Source organism: Mchenga conophoros, linkage group LG7, assembly GCF_057382185.1.
Source record: "Mchenga conophoros isolate Kocher_MC1m ecotype Shallow Benthic linkage group LG7, M_conophoros_male_GT1.1, whole genome shotgun sequence".
NCBI lineage: Eukaryota > Metazoa > Chordata > Actinopteri > Cichliformes > Cichlidae > Mchenga > Mchenga conophoros.
Window position 1 is genome coordinate 65,135,112 of NC_140532.1, and position 26,034 is coordinate 65,161,145.

Below are 26,034 nucleotides of genomic sequence, written 5' to 3' on the forward strand. Positions count from 1 at the left end.
GGTGAAAAAGTAGGTCAACTGGTAGCCGTGGAGCCCTGCCATACAAGAGAAAAAATGGAGAGTACCCTGTTGCGTCATGTCTTGTGCAATTGTAGGCATGCACGATCTGAGGCAGATGATCTTTCCATTCACTCTTTTTCTCTTCTTGTAGGGTGCGCAGCATTTGGAGAAGTGTGCGATTTAATCGCTCCACTGAATTGCACTGAGGATGATAAGGAGTGGTGCGTGAGTGTGCAATTCCTGATAGTTGTTGCAGTCTTTGGAACAGGCTGTTTTCAAACTCACGTCCTTGGTCGTGATGCAACTTCTCTGGATACCCAAAGCGAGGAATAAAGTCCTGAAATATCTTTTCAGCAGCTGTCTTTCCTGATTTGTTTCTCGTTGGGTATGCCTGCGCAAAGCGCGTGAAGTGATCAACGAGGACAAGGATATACTCATATCCTCCTTTGCTTGGCTCCAAGTGCAAATAGTCAATAGAGACCAACTCAAAAGGTGCACTGGTGGTGAGGGATCCCATTGGAGCTCTCTGTTGGATATTGGGGTGCTTCTGTTTAATACACGGGCATTTTTTTGTCACGTATTCTTCCACATCTTGCTGCATGTACGGCCAATAGAACCGTTCTCGGGCCAGATGGATCACCTTTTCAGAACCTACATGCCCCATGTCGTCATGTAAGCTTTTCAGTACCACTGATTTGAGCTGTTCAGGGAGGACCAGTTGTCGGTTTTGGTTTGTTTTTCGGTAGAGTAGTCCATTTTCTACTTCTAACTTGTTCCACTCATAGAGCAGTCTCCTTGTCTGTTTAGACATTGTTTTTTTATCTTTTTCATTTGGAGTCCAAGCTCTCAGTTTCAAAGAAATAACTTCTTTAATAGCTGGATCTGCTTGTTGTGCAGCTCTAATATCTCTGGGAATGATGCCTGAAACGCTATTGTGTGGTACAGCATTTCCATCATCACCATTTAGTTGCAATGCAGCCACCCAGGGAACATCATCGTTTTGTACCATTTTTGTCCCCTGCCACACCGCAGAGACCACCTCCGGTAACACCGTCTCTGTATGGTCACTCATCTGCTGCTGCAGGTTCACGGGATACCTGGACAACATATCGGCATCAGCGTTCCTCTTTCCTGGTCTATACTTAATGTCAAAATGGAAATCCGCCAACTCCCCAACCCATCTGTGACCCACAGCATTTAGTCTTGCTGAACTCAGGATGTAGGTCAAGGGGTTATTATCGGTATAGACCGTGAAAGTTGGTGCATAATACAGGTAATCCCGGAACTTGTCGCAAATAGCCCATTTAAGTGCCAGGAACTCAAGTTTGCCCGAGTGCAGATGATAGTTCCTCTCTGCAGGTGTTAAGGTCCTGGAGCCGTATCCAATGACACGCAGTTTGTTGTGTTGGCGTTGGTATAATACAGCTCCCAAACCTTCGTTTGAAGCGTCCGTGTGTAACACAAATGGAAGATCAAAATCTGGGAAGGCCAGGATGGGGGGGTTTGTCAACATGTCCACCAACCTGGACACCACGTTCTGATGTTCAGTAGTCCAAGTGACAGGTGAGCGAGAGGGAAGTTGCCCCTTGTTCCCTTTGGTCGCTGGACTTTTTCCCTTAACAGTCTGAGGCTTGATGGCATGACCTGTCTCAGCTGGGTTTTGGAGAATTTCAAACAAGGGCCTCGCCAGTCGTGAAAAGTCTTGGATAAAGGACCGGTAGTAACTGAGAAATCCAAGCAACGTCCGGACCTCTCCAACTGTGCGAGGCTTCTTGTCTTTCAGGGCTAGAACTGCTTCCAAATCCTTTGGATCGATCTGAATCCCTTCTCCTGACACCACTCGCCCGATGTACCGAATTCGTCTCTTAAAGAGCTCACATTTGGCTGGGCGAAGCTTAATGCCGTGTTGTCGCATCCGGTGAAACACTTGTCTTAGATGGTCTACATGTTCGTCAAACGTTTTGGAATAGCAAAGGACATCATCCAAATACGGCACGCAACACTCATCTCTGATGCCCTCTAACACTCCCTCCATGCACCTCTGAAAGGCAGCTGGTGCATTCGTCAGTCCAAAGGGTATTCGTACCCATTCGTAGAGTCCCCAGGGTGTGCTAAAGGCAGTTAGATGTCTTGACTCCTCACTCACAAACCCTTGATGGTACGCACTCCCTTGGTCCAAGATGGAGAACCATGAATTGCCTCCTAGGCTGTCCAACAAATCCTGGATCCGTGGGAGTGGATGGCGATCTGGGACGGTTTTGCGGTTAAGCTCACGGAAGTCAACACACAGGCGAAGACTGTTGTCTTTTTTTCGCACACACACTACAGGTGAGGAATGGGCAGAAACAGACTTCCTAATCCACCCCCTGTTTAGGAGATTTTGGATATACTCCTTCACCTCCTTAAACAGTGGCCGTGGAATGGAATTGTAGCTTTTTTGAACTGGAGTGTCATCAGTCGTATTGATTTTGAGCTGTAAGCCAGGGACACACCCAATGTCTCCTTCATCATGAGCAAACACGTCTGATTCCTCATAAAGCATTTGCCGTACCCTGCTTTGGTCAGGCTCCGGCAGGTGATCTAAATCCACATTTGGATGCCATCTTTCCTCCACACTGCCAGCCTGGCGATTTTCCTTCCCATTACTTTGTTCTTCACTGGTCGGACTTGTTTGGGTAGCGCACAGAAGGGTGTCATTGTGTGGTTCTCCAGGCCCCTGCATAGTTGGATGGATGTTTACAGGTGTGCTTTCAATAATTTCTTCAATGAATCCTAAGACTGCTTTTGGAGGTAAAAAAACATCATGCCTTGTTGAATTCTGGATTGGTATTCTCACTATTTTTGAGGCGCCAGCCGGCACTTCAACGAGCGCAGGAAATAACTCCAACCCATCTGGCAAGTGACTGTCTACATTTGGCTCAAACAACATGACTCCTCCTCCAGGAAAAGCTCTCATGCGGCATTTCACCTGACAGATCTGACTGCGGGGGATCGTGAGTCCCTTCTTTCCAACTCTTAATACTGGACATTCTGACTCTTCCAGGGGTTGCTTTGTGTGAACCACCGAAACAAGACTTTCAGCATTACTCTTCTGAATTCTCAGCGCTTCTGAAAGGAGACTCACTAAGTTGCCGTCATCTCTTTGATCACCATTCCCTGCAATCATCTCTTGTATCACATTAAAGCCTAGTAGCGGGCTGCTCAACCCTCCTCGACTTACTAGCATGGGAACATGAATAGCAACTGAGCCATGTCTGCTACTTGTGATCTCAAGAAAAACTTCTATCCACCCTTCAAACGGCACATCTGTCCCATTAGCTGCAGTGACTTTGAGTGGGTGATTTGAGAGTAGGCTTTCCAGTGGCCTAATTGTCACATTTGGCAAGGCCCTTTGCACCCAAGACTTCTCCACAATGCTTACTTGGGCCCCACTATCCAACAACATTTGAAGTTTGACCCCATCTAGATAACAAGTTACCATACACCTGCCCCCAATCAGCTGGGCAACACGCTCCCTTTTGGACACTTGACATGATTTGGGGGTCTTGGTTGAAGATGGAATTTTATCTTTGGGGTGCAGCTTCTCTGGGACTGGGGACTCTGCATTCTCCAAGGTCACTGGTGGTCCCTCCCCAGCGACCTCACCCGGTTTCCCGACAGAGTTCCCTTTTGTAAGCAGCCAATAGCTCTGTGTCCCTCTTTTCCACATCGGAAGCAGTGTGAGCAGGTGTCATTTCCTTGGGATACACATTGGTGACATTTCCCTTTAACTTCAGGCTTGGTTGACTGTTTTATGTGTGGCAAAGGGTTGTAGGTGTTTTCTGTTGCCACATTCACTACCGGTGTGATGGCTTTCTCCAAACTTTTGGCCAAAGATGACACTTGGGCTGTTAACTCCTGTATAGCACTGCGATTGGCCTGCACCTCTGCCTGCACTTGAATGGCATTCTGTTTGTCACTGTCCAGCTGGGCTGTATTGATACTGACTGCTTTTTGTTTGCATACCTGTCCCAACCTGGTTTTCCTCTCAGTGTCCTCCCTCAGTGATCTTGTGATCACGTCGAGTATAAAGTCATCAGTCACATTCATGTCTGAAATATGTGGTTGAAGATCTCGTCTGATGTATGAGCATTTTTCATTCATCCCCTGGTAAAGCGAATGAAGAAACACTCCCTGCACCAGTTTGCTATCATATTGGAAGTCTGTACCTTGTTTAGAAGCAAACATTATACGCTGCTTGACCCCCATTAGTCTATACATAAACTGTTGTGGGCTTTCTTTGTCATGTTGCTTTGCGTTACTTAGTTCCTGGAACAATTCAGTACTGCTCTTATCCCTAAGGTGTGCTTTAAGGAACCTTTTTAACTCAGCAAGGGTCAGGGTGTCTTTGGTCATGAGCATGTCTTTAAAGGTACCAGGCTTAATTATCTTGAGCACCGTTCTTAAGACCTCAGCTTCTGAGAACCCCTCAGCCAGACCTTCATCAATTTGTTTACATAGACAGTTAAAACTCAAATCAGAAGCTGAGTCTGAGATTTGACCACCATGTATCTTAAATTCTCTATGTGGTAACAATGCAGCCACATCTGTCAGTTTTACTAAACCAGTTACAGGATCAGCAATCACTGCTGTTGGGATACTCTTTTTCATTACTGATGCTACTACTGCTGGTTCAGTCTCTGATACAGAAACAGCATCCCCTTCATCAGATGCTTGACCAAGTTCAACAGTTACCTGAGGTGCTTGCAGGTCATCAATGAGGTCACGAAATGCAAGCAGACGAGACATGCCCTGATCTTCGAGGCTCTTCAGTCGTTTACTTCTCAGAAAGTCAACAATAAAGTCAAAGAGCTCCACCTCAGTTGCATCCTCACCGGGAACATCTTCCACCTCTTCTTCTTGACACAATGCTGCAAGTTTATGTAGCAGGTCCCTGTTAGCGGCTCTGGTCAGCTGATGGAGCTGGTTCTGGATCTCCCACTGTAGGTCGTGCAGAGCGGCCATGTCTGGATACCTGATGTCAATCGTTACTAATGCTGTGCATCAGAGGGATATGGATCCCGCAATTCTTGGCTGATTAGCACCTGACCACCATGGCGCTAATCCCGGACGAGCCCCCAGAATTGTTGCCTCCCTAAGATGATGACCAGAGGGGCAACTGGTTTCCTGTTCAACAACGTGTGGCGCTGTGATAAAGAATAGAAAAAGGGACACACGTTGAGCTGATGCCAGTTTCACAACAGGAAGGTTTATTCTTCACAACAGCTTAGAACAGCTTCAGGTATCACCATACTAACTGCAAAGAAATGGCCTTATGTTTCAGTCCAGTTTACCATACATGGCCACAGTTCCATGAGCTAGAGACTGTATAAATCCCTCAATACAACTTTGACAAAACATAAACAAAATGTTGCTTAAATCCATTGATAATATCAGATCCACAATGTATCACAATAAACACATTTGTTTTACAAAGATAAACAAAACACAATAGTGTACTCTGTACTTCATTTTTAACTACATTTACAAACATCGTAAAATTAACTCATTTTAATTCTTGTTCAGCACTAAATTATTTATGTGAAATGTATTTCCACTGTACTGACAATGTAACTTCTGTTTTTTTAAATATAGCTATTTTACTCTTTACAAGGAAATAATGTCTTTGACATAAAACAGACATATTCACTGTTCTGATACAACCTACAACTATATAGAGTGCAATGCTCCTTTAACAGCGTTCACTACTACTGTGCAGTCAGCATTGATCAAACAGTTTCCTTATAACACTTTATAAATGTCTTTGTATTAAACCACAAACTTGTTCTTATAACCACAAGATCAACCAGAAGAATAAAACGTAGTATGAAGCCCATTTATCAGAGTGCATAATACATCAAGAGTTCAGTCCAGAAATCTCTCACAGGTCAGATTAGCTTCCCCACACACACTCCGTATTCCACATTAGCCAAGTCCGCTAGCATTAGCATCATTTAGCCTGCAGCCTTAACCCACAATTCAGACACAACTCAGAATGAATCCATTTCTTTAGCGAGTTGCGCTCATTACCCACATAAACAACATCGTCCGTTTGTAAGGTCTGCAGTATACATTCATTTAAATGCATTTACTAACCTGTGATAAAGAATAGAAAAAGGGACACACGTTGAGCTGATGCCAGTTTCACAACAGGAAGGTTTATTCTTCCTCTGTGCCCCAAAACGCTACTCGATACCACTGCGCGTAATGCGCCCTCTAGCGGCTGGATGTAGGATAGCATCTTAAATGACAGGTACAAAGATACAATCACAACAAAACACAACAACAACTGGGCTGTTTTCCCCAGTTTAATTCTGATACTAGATTTTACTAGAAAGCTATTTTCAACTCTCTACAAAAGCAACAGAACAAAACACAGAAACAAAGTCCAAAACAACAGCACCAAGGCCCAGTCAAAGTCCAAAAGCAAACAAACAAAAGAGCTCATGAAAGGCGCAGAGGCCCAGGCAATAGTCTCAAAAAAGTTCAGGGGGCCGGCCCGGAGGCTGACGGCACAACAGTCCAAACCCGGGTAGGTCAGGGGGGCGGCCCGGAGGCTGATGGTCCAAGAGCCCAGAAAACAGTTCAGGAGGCCGGCCGGGCAGAAGGCACCGGTGGCGACGGAGCAGATCAGGAGGCCGGCCGGGCGGGAGGCACCGACGGCGGCGTAGTCCAGGGGGCTGTCCATGACGGCAACGACGTCCAGTCATCGGCCGGACAGAACGTGCAGGCCGGACAGGACGCGCAGGCCGGGCAGGCCGGGCAGGAACAGACAGCATGGAGACCTCAGGAGCAGACGAAGCTGAACACTCGGAGACTGGACCAGGCGGAGCTGCAGAGGCTGAGGCCGGACCAGGCGAAGCAGAAGCCGAAGCTGGACCAGGCGTAGCACAGGCTGAGGCCGAAGCTGGTCCAGGCGGAGGCGAAGCAGGAACAGAGGCTGAGGCTGATTTCGGACCAGGCGGAGCCGCAGAAGCAGGAACAGAGGCTGAGGCTGATTTCGGACCAGGCGGAGCTGCAGAGGCCGGACCAGGCGGAGCTGCAGACTCGGAGCCCGGACCAGGCGGTGGAGCCGGTGGTGGCTGAACGGCCCCCTCGGACCCTCCAGCGGAGACAGACGGCTGAACGGGCCCCTCGGACCCTCCAGCGGAGACAGACGGCTGAACGGGCCCCTCGGACCCTCCAGCGGAGACAGACGGCTGAACGGGCCCCTCGGACCCTCCAGCGGAGTCAGGAGGCTGAACGGGCCCCTCGGATCCTCCAGCAGGAAGAGACGGCTGAAGCAATTCCTCGGACCCTCCAGCAGAGACAGGAGGCTGAGCAAACAACTGAGGCAGAAACTGAGCAGGTGACTGAGCTGATAGGTGAGCTAATGTCTGAGCTATGGAGAGAAGTTTAAGTTGTATTGACTGTTGTAACGAAGGCAGTAATGGCGGGTGAGGTGGTGGATTAGCAGATGGTTGGACTAGGTTGTCTGAGCCTACGGATCCTACAGAAAACTGCTGGACGGGCTCACCTGAGCCTCCAGCGAGGTCAGAAACAGGTGCAAGTACCTGCCGGACACCAGCCACTCCCACCCGAGGAGAAGGTACGGGTGCAGCGACAGGCAGAGGCTCAGCCAGCCTAGACACCTGAGCAGGGACCAGCCGGACCTCAGCCTCCCTCACCTGAAGCACTGAAACAGGTTCAGGGGAATGCTGGGCCTGAGCTGCCCTGGGAGCAGGAACACAATGGTGCGAAGGAGCAGGCTCAGCAAACACAGACTCTTCTAAAACGTTTTTTAACTTCCTACCACCACGTCTAACAGTCTTAATAGTCTCAGTCTTAGCAGTGTTCATATGATTGTTTTTTTCCAGCTCCGAGGAACGACAGCAATCACAACTCACCACCGGGAGTTGCTCCGCAGAAAAAGAGTGGTGACGGTGTGAGCGTCGCCTCCTCCGGGAAGTGGGGGGTGGCAAACTGGGCTGTAAATCCTCCAACGGACCGGGCTGCGATGAGGAATCAGAGAGTTTATGAAGCTCAGAACGCTGCAGTCCCAAAAACAGAGCGAAGGACTGCAGTGGAGTGAGTCTAATGTCCGGTGTCACATAACCTCTCTTCCTCCGCCGCTTAACTCTCTTGTCGGACTGGTAATCCAGGGGTGAAGGCGGAGGTATAGCGACTGGAGAGATTGAGCACGTGCTCAACCTGATCGCCCGAGGCATAGACGCTGGCTCGGCCGTAGCCACGGCAGTTTGGAGGCTGCGGGGCCCTCCCAAAGCCAAACGTGACCCATAGAAGGGTGACTGGAGCTCCTGGGCATGCTCAGCTTCCTCCCTCACGATCTCCTTGAGGAAGGCAGAAACTGCGGGTCGCTGATACCACACGGAGTCTGCTGGGTCCATAGTATGGTCGCGATCTTCTGTTAGGTGTGGCTGTGTGCAGGCAGGAATAGGACCCAAGGTGCAGACTCCGGAGACAGATGTGAACTCAAAACAACTTTAATGTTAAACTCAAATATAACATAACTGGAAAAATCAAAATAAACTTACACCGGAGGAATGACAGAACACACAGCTAGGAAAACGGTAGATCGCGACACGGACACAGAGAAACACAGGGCTTAAATACACAGAGGGAGTAATCAGGGAATGAATAACAGGAGGGAAATACAGCTGGGGCAAATCAGAACTGACAAGACAAAAGGAAGCGTAAACTGAACACACTAAGACAGAGACCTTCAAAGTAAAACAGGAAACACATAACATAGACTCACATGCAGGCACTACAGAGGGAACAGAGACGTGGGACCAGGGCAGACACAAACACTGACTGAACACGGGGATATAGGAACTAAGGATACATAGAGACGCGAACTAGACAAGGGGATGCAGGTGATAGGGGAGACAGAGCAACTAAAGAAGACAGAGACATAAGCCATAAGACGGAACTCAAAGAAACCAAAAATTAGAATTTATAAATAATAACATTAACTCAAAAACCCTGGGTCGACGACCCAGGCATCCTAACATTATTGGTAAATATTGACCCTTGAACCACATCTTCACACTTCAACAACACTGATACACACTGTGAATGTGTATGCCAGTGTTGGTGGTCATCTCAAGTTCACTGTACAGATAAATCCTGTGAGTCTTTGGCACACCTTTGCGTTCATTGAACGTCTTCTTCCTTTTGATCAACTGATGGTCAAGTGTGTGGTGTTCCTGTGGATAACCAATCCTCCTGACATCACCACCGCGTTGCTTTTATAGGAAAATATGTGAAAGGAAAAATGACACAACAGCAACAAAGACAAAACAATGTTTACAATTAAATACATGAAATACTTTTAGGTTCATGGTCATTCAGTTGGCCAAAGAACCCATCTACTTATACAAAAATCCATGAGCAACACAATGTTTGGAGTAAAGCACTTTTAAGCGGGGGTTAAATATACAAATAGATTAGTAAATAGTGACAAAGTGAATTTATGTTCATGTGTGTGTGTCAGTGTAATTCAATGTAGTCTGATATTTTCAACAAACTTCAGTGCTCTTTGAAAATTCCCCAAAGTATGCTTGTCATGGTCCCCGTGTCTCTCTGGCTGGCTCAAGCTGGCGACAGGTTTTTCTCTCTCTCTCTCCCTCGCTCCTGTCTGCCTGGGCGGAGCTCGTTACAGGCTCTTGCTCTTGGCCCACGCACCTGTGTGATTGTCACCACCTGTTGCTGGATCTGGCTGATTCTCTCAGTTGCTATTTAATGATTAAATAGCATTGATTTAATTACCCTGAACCCCCCCCCCTTCCTGACCAGGTTACGGTCCTTTCCTGAGTTTCCGGTGTGTTGTGGCGTTTGTGCGGAGGAGCTGCGGCGGTCATTGTGCTGAAGAGAAAGCGTGTATGTTGATTCCCCCCGCTCCCTGGAGCCCTGGACCCCCACCCAACTAACTGTACATATCTATAGCACTGAGATGTTCCCCGTTGTAAATAAACTGTCTTCTTTTGTTTGCAAAGAACTCTGTCGAGTCCGTCCGGTAGCCATGACAGTGTTGTTCAGAAGAAAAAGGAAAAGATGAAATCTCTACATGGGCCAAATCTGAGTCAGGCTAGTTTGTTTATTAAGGATGTGCTTTGTTTCATACAGTAAAACAAAAACAGTTTATTATGCTTTATTTAGTGAGGAGGCAAAGATTTGGGTTTATGTTTAAAGGAGAAAAACGTTGCTAAAGTGAAGTAAAACAGACTGATAATCAAATAAAGACACAGTGCGGAAACAGAACATGGTAAATGGTAAATGGCCTGCATTTGTATAGCGCTTTTCTAGTCCATAGATCACAACATGATAAATGTCAGTGTTACACATTTAAAATATACCACCATTCGTCTGTGTTTAAGTATCCTAATATCTTAGACCGTATTTAAATTCACTGAGATATTAAATGAAAACGATCCAGCACTTACGTACAGATATTTTTCACTCTAGCAGACACTTGTGTTAAACAGATCCTTTCATTTTAGTACAGGTTCTGTAATGTAAGTACAGAAAATTAAAAAGTAGCTCTTCTGATGACATTTCTGGGGTCTCCTCCTCCTGTGTGACCAAACATAACATGTATCAGCTGCTCGCTATCATAGATGGTGTCCAGAAACAATAGGGACTTTCTAAATAACTGCCAAACTTTCAATGGAAATCCTTTTCTTGGTTTGTCTGCGTGTGTATGAGACAAAGAGACAGTTAGAATCCATATTAATTTTATGTGAAATTAAATATTAAATTGAGTGCTTAGAGCAGTCTGAAGCCTCGGTATTTAGCTTAAAGGAAATACTTGTACAGACACAGACCTTTTATTGTTTTAGTGTGTGGCTAAAACACAGCTGACCACTTTTGCTACACTTGCTGAGAGACTGAAATCGTTATTAATCAGGAAGCCTCCATCCCCCACAGTGATTTCTACTTCTGCTTCCAGGATAAAGCAGAGTAATCCAGGCCTGTCAGAGGAGCACAGGGGACCAGGAAAGGCGTGTTTATCTGTCAGACAGAAACAGGAAGCAACGAGGAGCAGTGCCACAGTTCAAGGCGATAGAGGCGGTTTCATTTTCTTATAGCATTTAAACTCGGCACACACCTGCACAAAGACAGGAAGACAGGTAAACTAGCTTTCTGCTTTCTTCTTATCTTGCTCTCACAGCAGGTCTTTTCCCATTTGATGACTCTGTGAAGAAACAAGTTTAAACATTTACAGAAAAGCTGCACTTCCTGCTGTGTAGTGATTCTGTTGTGTGTACGTCAGGATGTGTGCGTACTCCAGGGTCGTTTTTTCTTGTTCTTTGATTTTGTTTAAACTGAACCCTCAGTGAGAATTTGAGGGAAATCTTCTCTGAGTGTCTGCTGCAGCACAGTTTTAACTCTTTCACAGAGGAAGAATGAGGGGGGAGTACATCAAAGTGTTGGACACCTGTTACTTTCAGATTTCTGTTTGAGACTGGATCAGTTTAAGAATAAACATCACGGTTCAGGTAAACAAAAATCATTGGGTATTGTGTAAGAGCGGTCAAAACAGAGAAGTTAGAGAAATCCAGAGGGACTATTTACAGGCGCGTCTGTGGTTAAGTCTGAAAAAGTCTAAATTATTTCAGCTCTTCAATAGTTTTCATTAGCCATTTTTAAAATGATGGTTGGTTTCTTCATTTCAATTTAGTTTTAATTCATTCCAGACTCTGGAAATCGATGCATCACGTTTCTCTACAAAAACGATACTAATGCTTAAGGAAAAGAGCTATGATTCTAGATCGAAGTTAGACTTGTTTGATTTTTTCTTGTTACTTCAACTCATTCAAAATAAATAATATTGTACTCAGATTTTTTTTTCAGTTTCAGTTTATTCTGTATAAACTGTCCATCCTCTCTGTCTCTTTAGCTTGTCATGGACTTTGTAGATCCCATCCTGTCCATCGCCTCACAGATCTATGACCTGGTTGAGAATGTGAAGGCCAATAAAAAGCGCTGCCGACGTGTTTGTAACCGAGTCAAAGCCTTGGAGAAGCTGGTGAAGTCCATCAAACGGACGCCTCCAGGGGTAGAGAAACCTCTGAGAGAACTGTCCGTCACTCTTCAATCAGCACAGGAACTTATCAGAAAATATGCCTCAGCCAATTTGGTGGAGCGCATCCTAAACTCCAGCAACCATGGAGACGAGTTCAACAGTGTGAACGAACGGCTCAACGATGCCTTCCAGGTGCTGTCTGGAGCTTTGCAGGTGGAGCAGGGGAACATGCTGTATGAGGTATTTAAACAGACGACCAGAGAGAAAGAAGATCAGTTGGATGGGAGGGAGGACGACGCAGAACTGAAGACATGTGAGGGGAAACTGATTATGGATTTGCTTTTGTAGAGAGATTTGAGCAGAAACAATTAACTACTTGGTCTCAAATGTGATACTTGTCCATTGTTATGCAGGGATAAGTGGACCAAGAGAGCAGGATCTTTACCAGAAAGTTTCCTAATTTTGTTTACAGCTAACAAGTGTGTGTCTATGAAGAGGACTGAAAGTCAGACCCACAATCTTAAAATGAGTTCTTGAGTGAATTGGGAGCCAGTGCAGCTGGAGCAGCAACAGATTTGGTCAGAAGCCTTTCAGCAGAGATCTGAACAACCTGCAGACAATCCAGGGAGCTTTTGCTTAGACAAGTAAACAGTGAATTACAATAATCCAAACGTGATGAAATAAGTGCATTACTAACATTTCCCCATTCTAGAGTGATATAATGGGACTTAACATTGCAATATTTCTTACATGATATAAACAAGAGTGAACCAAAGATTTATAAAGAGAGCTGGGGATTTATAATTACTAATAATTAAATGCAGAGAGGTGTATAAACATTTAGTGAGTGAAAAAAAGTGACTGAAGAAGAAACACTCAATGCATCATGGGAATCTCCCAGCAGTCCACACCTATTGCAGAATAACTAAGGGAGGATTCAGGGTCACCTGGTCCAGCCCTGACTATATGCTTTAGCAAAAAGGAAAGGTTTAAGCCTGATCTTAAAAGTAGAGATAGTGTCTGTCTCCCGAATCCAAACTGGAAGCTGGTTCCACAGAAGAGGGGCCTGAAAACTGAAGGCTCTGCCTCCCATTCTACTTTTAAATACTCTAGGAACAACAAGTAGGCCTGCAGAGTGAGAGCGAAGTGCTCTAATAGGGTGATATGGTACTACAAGGTCATTAAGATAAGATGGGGCCTGATTATTTAAGACCTTGTAAGTGAGGAGCAGGATTTTGAATTCTGGATTTAACAGGGAGCCAATGAAGGGGAAATCTGCTCTCTCTTTCTAGTCCCTGTCAGGACTAAAAAGTCCAGCCTGGAAGTAATAAATGCATGAACTAGTTTTTCAGCGTCACTCTGAGACAGGATATTTCTCATTTTAGAGATGTTGTGCAAATGGAAGAAAGCAGTCTTACATGTTTGTTTAATATGTGCATTGAAGGACATGTCCTGGTCAAAAGTGACTCCAAGGTTCCTCACAGCGTTACTGGAGGCCAAGGTAATGCCATCCAGAGCAAGAATCTGCTTAGATACCATATTTCTAAGACTTTCTGGGCCGAGTAAAATAACCTCAGTTTTATCTGAAATCAGAGGCAACAAATTAGAGGTCATCTATAATTAACCTTACTGTGTAAAGAAGAACTTATATGAACAAAGTTGAGCCTTTTAGATGGTTATAATTCAAATTGGCATGTGTCAGTTATACTGCATTTGTCCAAAACGGCTGTAAGCTGCTTAGCTACAGCCTTTTTATAAAATCTTAGCAATAAACTGTAATTTTGAGATTGGTCTTTATCTGCCAAGAAGTGAAGGACCAAGCTTGTTTGTTTTGGGGGTTTTTTTTTTATCTGTGGATGACAGCATTCTTAAAATAAGGAGGGATTTGGCCAGAGAGCAGTGAGGTGCTGATTATAGTGAGCACTCAGGGACCACTAGCCTGAAAGACATTTTTCAACAAAGACACAGATAAAATGTTGAGAACAGGAAGTTGTTTTTTTCTTTCAAGAAAAAACATTTTCACAATATTTGAGGTAAAGCAGGAGTAACGATATCAGTAATGTTGTCAAATTAGATCCTAGAGTTTGGATGGGGAATCAGAGTATGGCTTTCTCTGTTTGCTCTTCAGTGCTCCTGGACTACATGAAGGATCAGCAAGAGAAAACCAACACCATGCTGAAACAGTTTGAGCATCTTAAAGTCAACGTGGAAAAAGTCGTGGAGATGTGTGAGTGCAGCACATATAGAGTTTCATTACGGATAGAAACAACTAAATCTGAAAAAACAAAGGCCCACCTGACCCCGTCAAAATCAGATGAATTTCACATCTACAGACCCTTAGAGTATATAGGGATGGGTCAGCCTCATAGGGTAACGTGAATTTATTTATTTAAAAGGGACAGCGCAGTTTAACATAGTTCAAGTGCAAGCCATGAAACTGATGTGCCGCACAGGTTTATAGCTACTGCTAATTTTCAACAATTGTCCCTTGTTGGGCTTACAATCTAAATAGATACATTTTACAATAAAACATACATTTTCATAAAACCAAATTACATCATAAATACAATTACAGCTACTCGACAATAATTTTAAATGAAATTAAAATCATTAGTTAAAATGACTACATCTTTGATTTCCCTTTAACCACACGTTAACCTTCAATGTAAAAGATCTAATGTCTGTAATCAATTTGATATCGGTTGGAAGTGTGCTCCACAGATGGCGAGCCTTTATAGAAAAAGCTGACTGACCGAATGTAGATCTGCGATATAATATCTTGCAGTTGCCGTTCACCTTACTCCTAGTAATACGAATACTTATGAAGTATTTAATTTACTTCATAAGTAAATTAAATATTCAGATGAAAAAGCCATTTAAGCTCTTTTAAAAAGAGTGATTAAAAACTTCACATCCATGTCACAAATTAACAACTTGTCCTGTATTCAGGACAATTTTTCCATAACTAACTTTGGCCATTGGGCTCTATCAGTGTCTGACTAAACTGCAGCAGTTTAATGTCTGTGATGCAGAGAAACAAAAACAACGACTGGGAATCTGGATTTTTAATCACTGGAGGAAACTCCCAAAAGGCTCATACCACCATGAATTTGGGCAAACAAAACAAACAAAATAAACAAACTGCTGAACTGTGAATGGTTTATGTTTTGGTTTTTTTGCCTGTTTTATATTGTCTGTTTTACCTTTTTATTATTTGTTATGTGTAGCACTTTGTGAATCTGTCTAGAAAGGTGCTACATAAATAAAAAAAAAATGTATTATTTATATAATTTACTGACAAGTTTTTTTTCTTCTTTTTACAGTGAATAAGCCCAGCATCACTAGTGTGGACATCCGAATGATTAAACCACAGGAGCTAAAGTACAAACATCCCAAAAAGCCCTTCATGGAAACAGCAACCTCAGAGGTCTACAAAGGAGAATATCGTGGATTCACAGTTGCCATCAAGAGATATATCGACCCTGTGAACACCAACCTAGGGTCTGTGCCACAGTTCAGCTGCATACTGAGAAAAAAAATGATTTTTTTTTTTTTTTACATAAAATAAGCAGTTCTATATAGTCAGAAGCCACCAATGAACTTAAATTCATTTGCAGACTTTGTTTATTCAGAAATACATTAAAACATTGGCTAGAAGAGAAATCTGTCTCCTAGAAACAAGGATTAAAGAATAATTTGATATGAAGGAGTTTAAACTAAACTTAAATTTGAGCTCAAACATTAGAATACTGTTTATGTGTATTTACATCGGTATGTATTCATTGACACCATAAAGGGGTTTTTTTTACCATTTGCAGAAAGGTGCAGTCCATTTTCAACAAAGAAGTCGACACCATGAAGAGATTTGAGTCGCCCAACATCCTGCGAATGTTTGGTATCAGTATCCTGGGTGAGAATGGTGAGTTGAATGTAGCCTGTCAGTAACGTTGCAGACAGACAGAGGTGGTAAAACTTAGAGTCTAAGTCTTTACTTTGTCCCAGCTGATGTTTGGGAATATATGGTCTCATACAAATGTTCTTATTGAAGGATTCTGGTGGCATCCTCTAGGTCATTTGGTGCCAGTAGGTACCCATGTCATTGCTATCTGTCAGAGCTGATGAGTCTCCTGCAGGGAACAGTGCCATGGAGCTTGCACAAGCACTTTGTAACAAAACCACAGCAGACCCGATGATGTTTGCGTGCTTTTTAGCATTAACTTTATTTACACAGTCGGTCGCTGTTTGCAGGAACCTAAGGTGAAGAGACAACTATCTGACAAGGACTCAGGGAGAAGACGCAGACTATATACAGGAACAGGGATAACAAGGCATTCGTAAACTCAATCAAGACATTGTGCTTGTTTGGCAGAGCATATGATAAAGACTGAATCGTTCTTGTGGTCCTGTGTCTGTTTAAAAAAACAACAACAAGAGACAAGGAACAATTGGACCGTCCAATTTCCTAATATGCCACAGTTCCTTGTAGCATGTTAAGACATTGGACGGTCAGTGGCTATACTAAAGTTATCTTATGTTATAATGTTTTTATTATAGCATGCTGATGTCAGTTTTCATGTCCCTGTATATTGTTGTGATATCTGGGTAAGGTAAAGTTTTTACTGATTTTTGCATTTGGTGTGGCCTTGACCTGATTTTCATCTAAACAAATAGACAGACAGGCAAACAAATAAGGAAATAAGCCAATGGGACTGATTACATACCCCCTCCCTTTTGGGGGAGAACAAAAAATGAGAAGTAAAAACAAAGAAAGTCACATGAGAAGCTACAGTCCCCTTAAAAAACAAGTTTTCACAGAACTCTGTGCAGTCCTATAAAGACTTTCTGTAAAAATAAAACAGGAAGTAAAACAGGAAGTAAAATGAAGCAATTTTTCAAAATTATGAAGGAAGTGAAAATTAGAGATTACAACAAAAGATGGGGAAAAGTTTGCTATGAACTTGTAATAACTTGTCCTTGTGACTACCTGTAGGACCCAACCCTCAGTTCTTCATCATCATGGAGTACTGCGAGAAAGGAAGTCTTCATCAGGTTCTGGACTCTGACTGCAGGCTGTCCTGGATCAGGAAAGCTCGTATGTGTTTCGATGCAGCACAAGGACTCTATCGGTCAGTGTTTCTGCTTTATTGACAAATTATTATATTATAAATAATTATTATAATTGCTTTTTTTTTAATCTTAGAAAGCACATTTAAAAAAGTCCAAACCAAACAGCAGGTGAGTCGCTGAGCCTGAGATGAGAATGTGTAGTTTATGCACTAATGTTTTTAACTGTCATATTTTAGACTACACAATACAGAAGAAAAATCTAAGGTGCACGGGTGCATCAACAGCAGCAAGTTCTTGGTGGCTGAAGGCTACACCGTCAAGGTACTGAGGGCAGTGCATGCTGGGATTCCTTGCAGTCCAAATTGAACAGCAGCAGCACTGATGATGTTGTTGTTCTTTTTAGCTCGGAGGTTTTGAGCTGGCAAAAACAGAGACGTCTCTGAAAAAGGTGAAGAAATCTACCAATGACGACGCAATCAGGTCCCTGTGCTACTACTCTCCCGAGAGGCTCAACAACATCAACCATCCTTACAGCAAAGAGTGTGAGATGTACAGGTGAGCACCAGCCTGGGATATGCTTCCACTCACACCAGCATTAAATGAGTTTTTGTTCAGCTGAAATGATGTGAAAAAGTTTTAGCACACTTACTGATTTATTATTTTTGGAATATTTGTCACAATGGCATGTTTAAAATTTTATATTAGACAAAGATAAGTTGAGCAAATCCAAAATGGTGTTTAAGTATGTCACGGTCTTGGTTACGAATGACGGAAGAAGGGAGCGGGAGATCGACAGACGGTTTGGTGTTACGGCTGCAGTGAGGCAGACACTGTACCGGTCTGTCGTGGTGAAGAAAGAGCTGAGTATAAAAGCGAAGCTCTCAATTTACCGGTTGATCAACGTCCCTTCCCTCACCTATGGTCACAAGCTGTGGGTAGTGACCGAAAGAACTGTAGTAACTGGATACAAGCAGCAGAAATGGGCTTCCTCTGAAGGGTGTCTGGCCTCTCCCTGAGAGATTGGGTGAGAAGTTCAGCCATCTGGGAGGGGCTCAGAGTGGAGCTGCTGCTCCTCCACATTAAATAGAGCCAGTTGAGGTGGTTCAGGCATCTGACACAGATGCCTCCCGTGTGGCTCGTCGGCAGTGTTGGGCAAGTTACTCATAAAAAGTAATTAATTATAGTTACAAGTTACTTCTTCAAAAAAAGTAACTGAGTTGCAATATTCTAAAAGTAATTAATTACTTGAAAAGTAACTATTGCGTTACTTTAAAAAACGTTTAACCCTCTGGGGTCCAGGGTATAATTGGCCATTTTTAACTACTTTTCCCTCCACATTTTACTTTGTTTGGTATCATCCTTTTCAGCACAACCTCACGTGTCTGAATTTACAGTTATGTTTTCATTTTGACATACTGTATTAACACAATTGATCTAAAATCAGACAAAAAACATAAACTCAGAGTAGAAAAAGTTATATTTTTACTGTAACAACCACAAACATGTTTAATGATCATATTTCATAACTTTAAATGCAAATATAAATGTCAATTTTAAAATCCTATGCACAAGTTTTGCAAACAAAGTTATTTGTATCCATTTACCTTTTACCTTGATTTTTTTAATAACCATTTCAAACTATTTACAGAACAATCAGCTGTTCTTCAATAAGATGCCACAAATTATTTGTGCCACTCCAAAAATTTGTGTCCACTATAAAGGAGAACATCACAGCCTGATACCTGCAGGTCTGACAGCAGCAGGTGTATCACTCCTGTTTCTACCTGGAGACAGCAGTCGCCTCATTGTTCTGACACACAACACAAAACTATCCACAACACTACACACTAACTACACAAGACAACACATTAACTACACACCCCAAACACGCTAAACGTCACAGATTTCTCACATCTCAAAACTCGCTCTCTCTCTTTTTCTGCTCTCTCTCTCTCCGTCACTCCTAAAACTTCCCGTTTTTTTGTTTTTTAATTTTTGCTCATAAGCAGAGAGTGCTCGCCGCGCTGTCTTTAGACAGTAAACGTGACGAAACTATTGAGGAAAAAGCGCCGCGTATATCTTGTTTATCATGACTCTGGTTTTACGTGGCCGATCAATTTATAAACTGGTATAAATCACCTTGTTGCTTTGTCTTTAAGTGGTCATGTGATTGGCTCACCACGACTACTTTATTCTTCCTCAGTCAAACAGCAGCATTCATGCGAATGTTTTGCCCCCTTATGTCCAGCTGTTGTGCTAGACAGTGATCGTGATTACCGTCCGCGGGAGCGCGCAGCTGCTTAAAGCTGTAGCGCCCAGATTACTTACAGCTACTTCCGTGCAACTGATATAAGATGTGGTGAGCTGAACACAGCTTCAACCGTCTGTTTGTTGAAAAATAGTAACAGACCGCATTTTCTTGTTAGTAACTGTAACGGCGTTGTAACGATAGGAATAGTAATTAGTTAGATTACTCGTTATTGAAAAAAGTAACGCCGTTACTTGTAACGCCGTTATTCCCATCACTGCTTGTCGGTGAGGTGTTCCGGGCATGTCTCATGGGGAGGAGGCCCCATGGCAGACCCAGGAAAAGCTGGAGAGCTTATATCTCTCGGCTGGCCTGGGAACAGCTTGGTGTTCCCCTGGAAGAGCTGGTGGAAGCGGTTGGGGAGAAGGAGGTCTGGGCTTCTCTGCTTAGGCTGCTGCCCCTGCAACCCAGCCTCAGATAAGCGAAAGGGGATGGATGGATGATAGAAACTAAACTGAAACTAAACATAAAAATTTGAAACTAAACTGAAACAAGCAAACTCACTCTGGAAACTAAATGAAATTAAACTGAACTAAATAGAAACCAAATAGAAAAACTATAATATCCCTGATTTACAAGGTGGACCTGCTGGTGTGTTTCCACAACATCATCCTGGTGCATAACCTGGGTGAGTTTTAGGGCATGAACTGATCATGCCCAAATGCTTTAGAAAACGTTCCTTCTAAAACGTTCCTATTTTCATTGTTGTCTTTCAGCTTTGGAATCGTCCTGTGGGAAGTCGCAACCCGTAAGAAACCCTTTGAAGGTTTGTATCTGCTGAAAATCAACTTGTATTATCCTGGTATTAAACACTTCAAATAAGGCAGGTGGACTTCATTTTCTTTTGGGAAGACATTTGAACTGTATTCCAAGATGCTTATTCTGCTCTAAAAGCTGATTGAGCTACTATCTTAATGTCTCTGTATTACTGTAAGGGCTTTACTTAAAAATATACAAGGTGAAGGTGATTGCTGTGGTAATTTGGAGCTATATAAATAAAATTTAATTGAATCGAATTGAATAAATAATGGCACGGCATGGTAATGTCTCACAGAGCTGTCACACCTTGGCACATGTGACAGCAGTGGCCCAGGCCTTGATTCATACCTTGGTTCATGTGAAGTTTAATGACTCACATGCATACAGAAGTGAAATGTCTTCGCAAACCAAAATGAAATCCCATCGACTTCATTTTGAGTGCCTAACACTACCATGAACCTGAATCACTGAGAACTTGTGCAGTCAGGCATCCGTACCAAGTTGTCTGTACATGTTTTCCAGGTTTTTCAGATGAAGAAATTTATAGGAAGGTGTTAGAAGAGAAGTGCAAAGAGCCGCTTCCCGATGACTGTCCTCCAGAACTGGGCCAGCTAATAAACGAGTGCCGAGACTTCGATAGCTTCCAGAGGCCTTCAGCTGGAGGTGATAATAATAATAATGACTCCATCAGTATGTTCAGTTATCTTTCTGTGACTGTTGGGGTTCAGTTTACTAAATTTCTAACAATATTTTGTCTTCTGTAGTACTGGTGGATAGACTGCGCAGTGTGGTGGCACAGTTAGAGAACCAATGAAACTCTTCATCTGCCTTTCTGCTGGCCAGGCTCATCCTCAGGGGAGGAAATGCAGCTTTGAATAAAACTGGACTTTAACTTGTGGGCCACTAAATTGTATTTATATTCTACCTTTAGGGTACCTGGGTCGTTGACACAGTGATTTCAGTTTTGTACCTTTTTATTAGTGTTCTCATCTTAGTTTATTTTTGTGAAAATTTTGGTTTTTGTTTTGCATTTCTATTTTTTCCCCAGTTCTTCTTGGTGTGTGTTTATGTGGTTCTCAAGTTTTGGCTTCCTTATTCCCTCTATTCTGTGTCCAGTCAGGCTCTGTGTCTGCCCTGATCCCACGTCTCTGTTCCCTCTGTTGCAGTGCCTGCTTGTGAGTCTGTGTCTGTAAGTTCAGTCTGTGTTTCCTGTTTTACTTTGAAAGTCTGTGTCTCATGTTAATGTGTCTGGTTTTGCTTCCTTTGTCTCGTTAGGCCTGATTTGCCCCAGCTGTGTTTCCTTTCTGTTTCCCATTCCCTGATTGCTCCCTCTGTGTATTTAAGCCCTGTGTTTCTCTTTGTCCGGGTTGCGATCTACCCTCGTTTCATGCTGTGTGTTCCGTCCGTCCGTCCGTCCGTCCGCTCGCTCGCTCGCTCGCTCGCTCGCTCGCTCGCTCGCTCGAGCTAGCGTAGTGATGGGTAGATGAGGCCTTGTGAAGTGTTTCAGCACATTCCCCAAACCGTATCGATACTGTGTCGACACAGTGTTGCTATTTTGCTCCATACTGACACCTGCTGGACCTTAAATATCATTGCAGGCAACTTACTTGAGACTCACAACAGACACTGATTCAATGACCTAGTCATATTTGTATACACTGTCCATGGAATCATTTTATATCTTTTACATTGCAAATATTGTAGACATCTTTAAATATATTGTGAATCACATTAAGCGAAAATTAAAACGAAAGTATTATGAATGTAATCTTACCCATTTAAATGTAATTGACTCTTCAGAAAATTGACTATTCAGAAAAATAAGTTTATCCAATGTTTTTGCATTCAGTCTATTGCGTTTTTTGGACACCATCTCCCTAGCTTTGGAAAAACACGCTCACAGGGCACAGATAAAGCTGGGGTACACAAAAACTGTAAAGCCAGGTGGAAAAGGTTCAGATAAGATGTCCTCCTAGTCCCCCAGTACGTTAAAGGATCCTCTGATCTTGGAATGTTCCTCTCCAACATTCTCCACAATACTAAGGGATTGGCTGTCCTTTATAATAAAATTCAGGACTGCCTGGTCAAAAACAGTCTTCCTAGATGCTTGATTTCAAAATAATAAAACACATATTTAAAAAATATATATATATGATGATAATGCTGCTCAATGTCTATATAGGACAACCTGTGTTCATTCTCGGTGTGTTTGTCTCCTCATTTTCATGTTTGGCTCTGTAATGCCTAAACATTGAGGAGGTGCTTTTGTTTGTGTAAGAAGCTCCACAGAACAGATGCGACATTTAACCTGCATAAAATGAAGTAAATATTTTACACTGCAGGTCACATTGCTGTTTTTCCTGTTCTGATAGATTACACTGAAACAAAGACAGACAAACAGTTACCTTATTTGCAGTTAAAAGATCAAAATGACCCCACACAGCAGAAACATTTCTTTTTCTTTCGGGCTCCGTTTTTTTATGGAGAGATATGTTGTTGTTGTTTTTTACCCTTGCGAGAGTAATTTTGTGGGGTTTTTTGTTGGCGACTCATTCCGTTGGCAGATGCGGATGCGGTACCTTTTAAACACATTTTGGCGAGTTGGCAATGAGCGATACAGCAGCTGTATCGATCACGTGACTTTTTCTTAAAGTGACGCGCGCACCGATACAGGTTTGCTCTGTGAGCTTGATACAAGCGTCGGTGTGTCAGTGTTGCTAGACCCATCACTAGGTTATTGTTATTTTCAGTTTAGTATTTGTATTCTCAGTTTTGCTAGTTCTCTGTTTGCCATGTAGCAATAAATCTGAGTTTGAGTTTACTTTCTGCCTCTGAGTGTCTGTGCACTGGGTCCTCCTTACCACCACTCCTGCCTGCACACAGCCTTCAGTTGACAGCATAGCTGGACTGGCCATCGGGCATACCGGGCATTTGGCCAATTGGTCATGATCGACTCTGGGCTGGACCAATTACAGCCGAGGAGGCTGGCTGCACCCTCCCCCTTCTTTAGCAATCACGTGATTTTCGCGCATTGCATGCCGGGAACTCGTGGCAAAACAATCCAAGTACCGCATCAAATGCAAACATTTGCAGCACCGCAAAACATTCATTCTCCGGTTCCAATACCTTCTTTTTTTTTTCTTTGCCACACAAAAAAGGAATGTACAAAACAAAAGGAGAACAATGCCGGTCCGTACAAAGACAGACTCGACGAAAAGACAAAGAAAAGATACGAGGAAAAAATCAAAGGAGTGAAAGAGTGGACAAAAGACGTCAGCGTGCTGCCCAACTTTCACCACGCTCAGATTTATAATTATACGCTTCTTGGAGTGAGTGCATACACTCATGAACTTTAGTAACTTCAGGTCACTGCAACAAGCCCAGGTACAGTTTACCGACGGATGGGTACAGGACCTTGAAATGCACCGTGTAGAACGAAAGACTATTGTACGTAACATAATGTAACGATGGTTAAGTGTTACTGGACAGTGACATGTTGGTTTTCTCTGCACACTGTTGTTGTTCCTTTAAGATTCATGTTTGGTTGGGCTGCAGGAAGTAGTGAGGGTGGTGTACAGGAAGGGGTGGGGGGACCTGGTAGTTCTGTGTGTGTGCCAGGCTGAAGAGAGGGGTAGTTCGAGAGCGCTCCCCTTGAGTTAACAACCCGCTGGCTTATGTGCCGAATAAACGGACAAACTGAGACCCCAACCGTCTGGTTCTTGTGAACGTTACATTGGTGTCAGAAGTGAAGAAAGAAAAAAGAACCCCAGAACGCCCGAGACCCTGTTGCCGGCGACGCTTGCCGTTACGAGACGAGGATGTTGCCGGGCAGGATTAAGAAGGAGACGGAGGAGAGGGAGGTTCGTCCGCGCTCGCCCGCCCATGGAGTGAGGGAAACGGCGCTGCGGCTGTCTGCCGAGGCTGGATTTTCTCCAGGTTTGACTAGGCTCGGGAACTGTTCGCACAGCGGCCGCGATTCCGGCGGGAAGGAGTCGACCTCGCTCGGCGCGCCGTCACGTGATGTAAACAAACATGGCGGCGCCCAGCAAGCTGCAGCGAATATAAAAACGCCTAAGTTCAGCGGCAAGACACCATGGGAGGTGTTTATCGCACAGTTCGAGCTGTTAGCTGTTGCAGCTGGCTGGTCTGAGGAACATAAAGCTCTCCAATTGGCTTTGTGCCTGTGTGAGGATGCAGCTGCATGCCTGCTGCTGCTGACCGAGGAGCAGAGGGGAGATTATAATGCTCTGGTCGGAGCACTTCAGAGGCGCTTCGGGCAGTATAACCAACCAGTGCTGCTGAGGTCGGAGTTCCACAACAGACGCAGATTGCCAGGTGAGCCCCTCCGCATTTTGGCCCATGAAATCGAGTGCCTTTGCCGGAGGGCGTATGACAGCATGCCACCATCAGTGCAGGCGGAGTTAGCTCGGGACCAGTTCCTGCAGGCCCTGAGCCCTAAAGAGCTCCGCATGCAAACTCAGCTTGCTCGGCCGGCCACACTCAGTGCAGCCCTGGAGCTAGCGTTGGAGAGGGAGATGCTTGCAGGATCCTCTGGGGGCGCTGACGACGCACACGTGGTGAGGGCTGTGTCAGCACCTGTGGAACAGATGGAGACACCAGCGGGCCTGTGCAGTTTGGTGCAGACAGCTTCGCTGCAGTCGCCTTCCCCTCGGGCTGGCCCACACCGCCGACCTCAGAGCTGCTGGGGATGTGGACAAGTCGGACACCTCATCAGGCAGTGCCCCAAGCTTGCAGCGGTTCAGGGAAACGCCCACGGGCCCGTGTAGGCGGGAGTACACGGGCCTGGGAGAACGACATCCCCACACCACCGCCACCTCCACCCGGTGCGGCCATCACTGTGGGCTGGACCCAGGTTGGCGGCTTTTGCCATGTTCCAGTGACGATTGCGGGGGTGTCCTGTACGGCCCTGCTGGACACGGGATCCAATGCAACGCTGGTCCGACCCGATATTGTCCCAACCGGAGCTGCTGTACAACCGACTAACGTGCAACTTAAGACTGTGACCGGTGATCTGGCCCCAATGAGAGGGAAGGGAGTGTTCCAGTTCAAGGTGGGGGACCTCGGTGTGTCTTATGCTGCCTGGGTGGCTGACGTGCAGGACGCCTGCATCCTTGGGCTGGATTTTTTACGAGCCATTGGTGGTGTACTGGACTTAGGCAAAGGCCTCCTCGTACTCCCTGATGGGAAGAAGGTGCCGCTTATTCCTCCCCCGGTCTGCACAGCATCTGCCGCGGCGTCCACCTCCACCGCAGAGACCCCTGCAGACCCGCCAGCAGAACAGCGAGCGGAGGAGGAGGAGGAGGAGAGGCTCTCAGCAGTGAGGAGTATCTGGTCAAAGAACTGTGAGGGGCTGACTCCACAGCAGCAAGAGAGTCTATGGCAGGTACTAAAAGAGTTTAGTGACATTTTTGCCCTGAAAGAAAGTGATGTTGGCTTGACACACTTGGTAGAGCACGTCATTGAGACCGGGGATGCCCAGCCTATTAAAGTGCGCCCCCGCCGCCTGCCCCTGGCTCTTCAGGAGGCTGCAGACAGGGAGCTGTGTGAAATGATGAAGGCGGGCATCATAGAACCATCTGATAGCCCGTGGGCCTCCGCGGTGGTGATGGTGCCTAAGAAAAAAAGTCCTAGGATGCGTTTCTGTGTGGACTACAGACCACTCAACAAAGTGACGAAGAAAGACTCTTACCCCCTTCCCAGGATTGATGAGTCCCTCGACTTAGTAGCGGGGTCCTCCTGGTTTTCCACCCTGGACCTGCGGAGTGGCTACTGGCAGGTGCCACTGTCCCCGGAATCCAGACCGAAGACAGCC

The 26,034-nt window shown here is 44.6% G+C and overlaps 2 protein-coding genes across 2 annotated transcripts; one reads left to right on the forward strand and one right to left on the reverse strand.

Moving 5' to 3' along the window:
• Positions 1-5,802: 5,802 nt before the first annotated feature.
• LOC146571569 (uncharacterized) lies at positions 5,803-8,976 on the reverse strand. Its single transcript, XM_085280804.1, has one exon. The coding sequence runs from the start codon at positions 8,424-8,426 to the stop codon at positions 6,516-6,518; it is 1,911 nt and encodes a 636-aa protein (XP_085136930.1). The 5' UTR covers positions 8,427-8,976; the 3' UTR covers positions 5,803-6,515.
• A 2,100-nt stretch (positions 8,977-11,076) lies between these two features.
• LOC146571570 (mixed lineage kinase domain-like protein) lies at positions 11,077-23,965 on the forward strand. Its single transcript, XM_085280807.1, has 11 exons — positions 11,077-11,171; positions 11,942-12,380; positions 14,196-14,294; positions 15,391-15,568; positions 15,886-15,986; positions 17,058-17,193; positions 17,371-17,455; positions 17,538-17,689; positions 20,159-20,208; positions 20,724-20,864; positions 20,966-23,965. The coding sequence occupies exons 2-11, from the start codon at positions 11,948-11,950 to the stop codon at positions 21,013-21,015; spliced, it is 1,425 nt and encodes a 474-aa protein (XP_085136933.1). The 5' UTR covers positions 11,077-11,171; positions 11,942-11,947; the 3' UTR covers positions 21,016-23,965.
• The last annotated feature ends 2,069 nt before the right edge of the window (positions 23,966-26,034 follow it).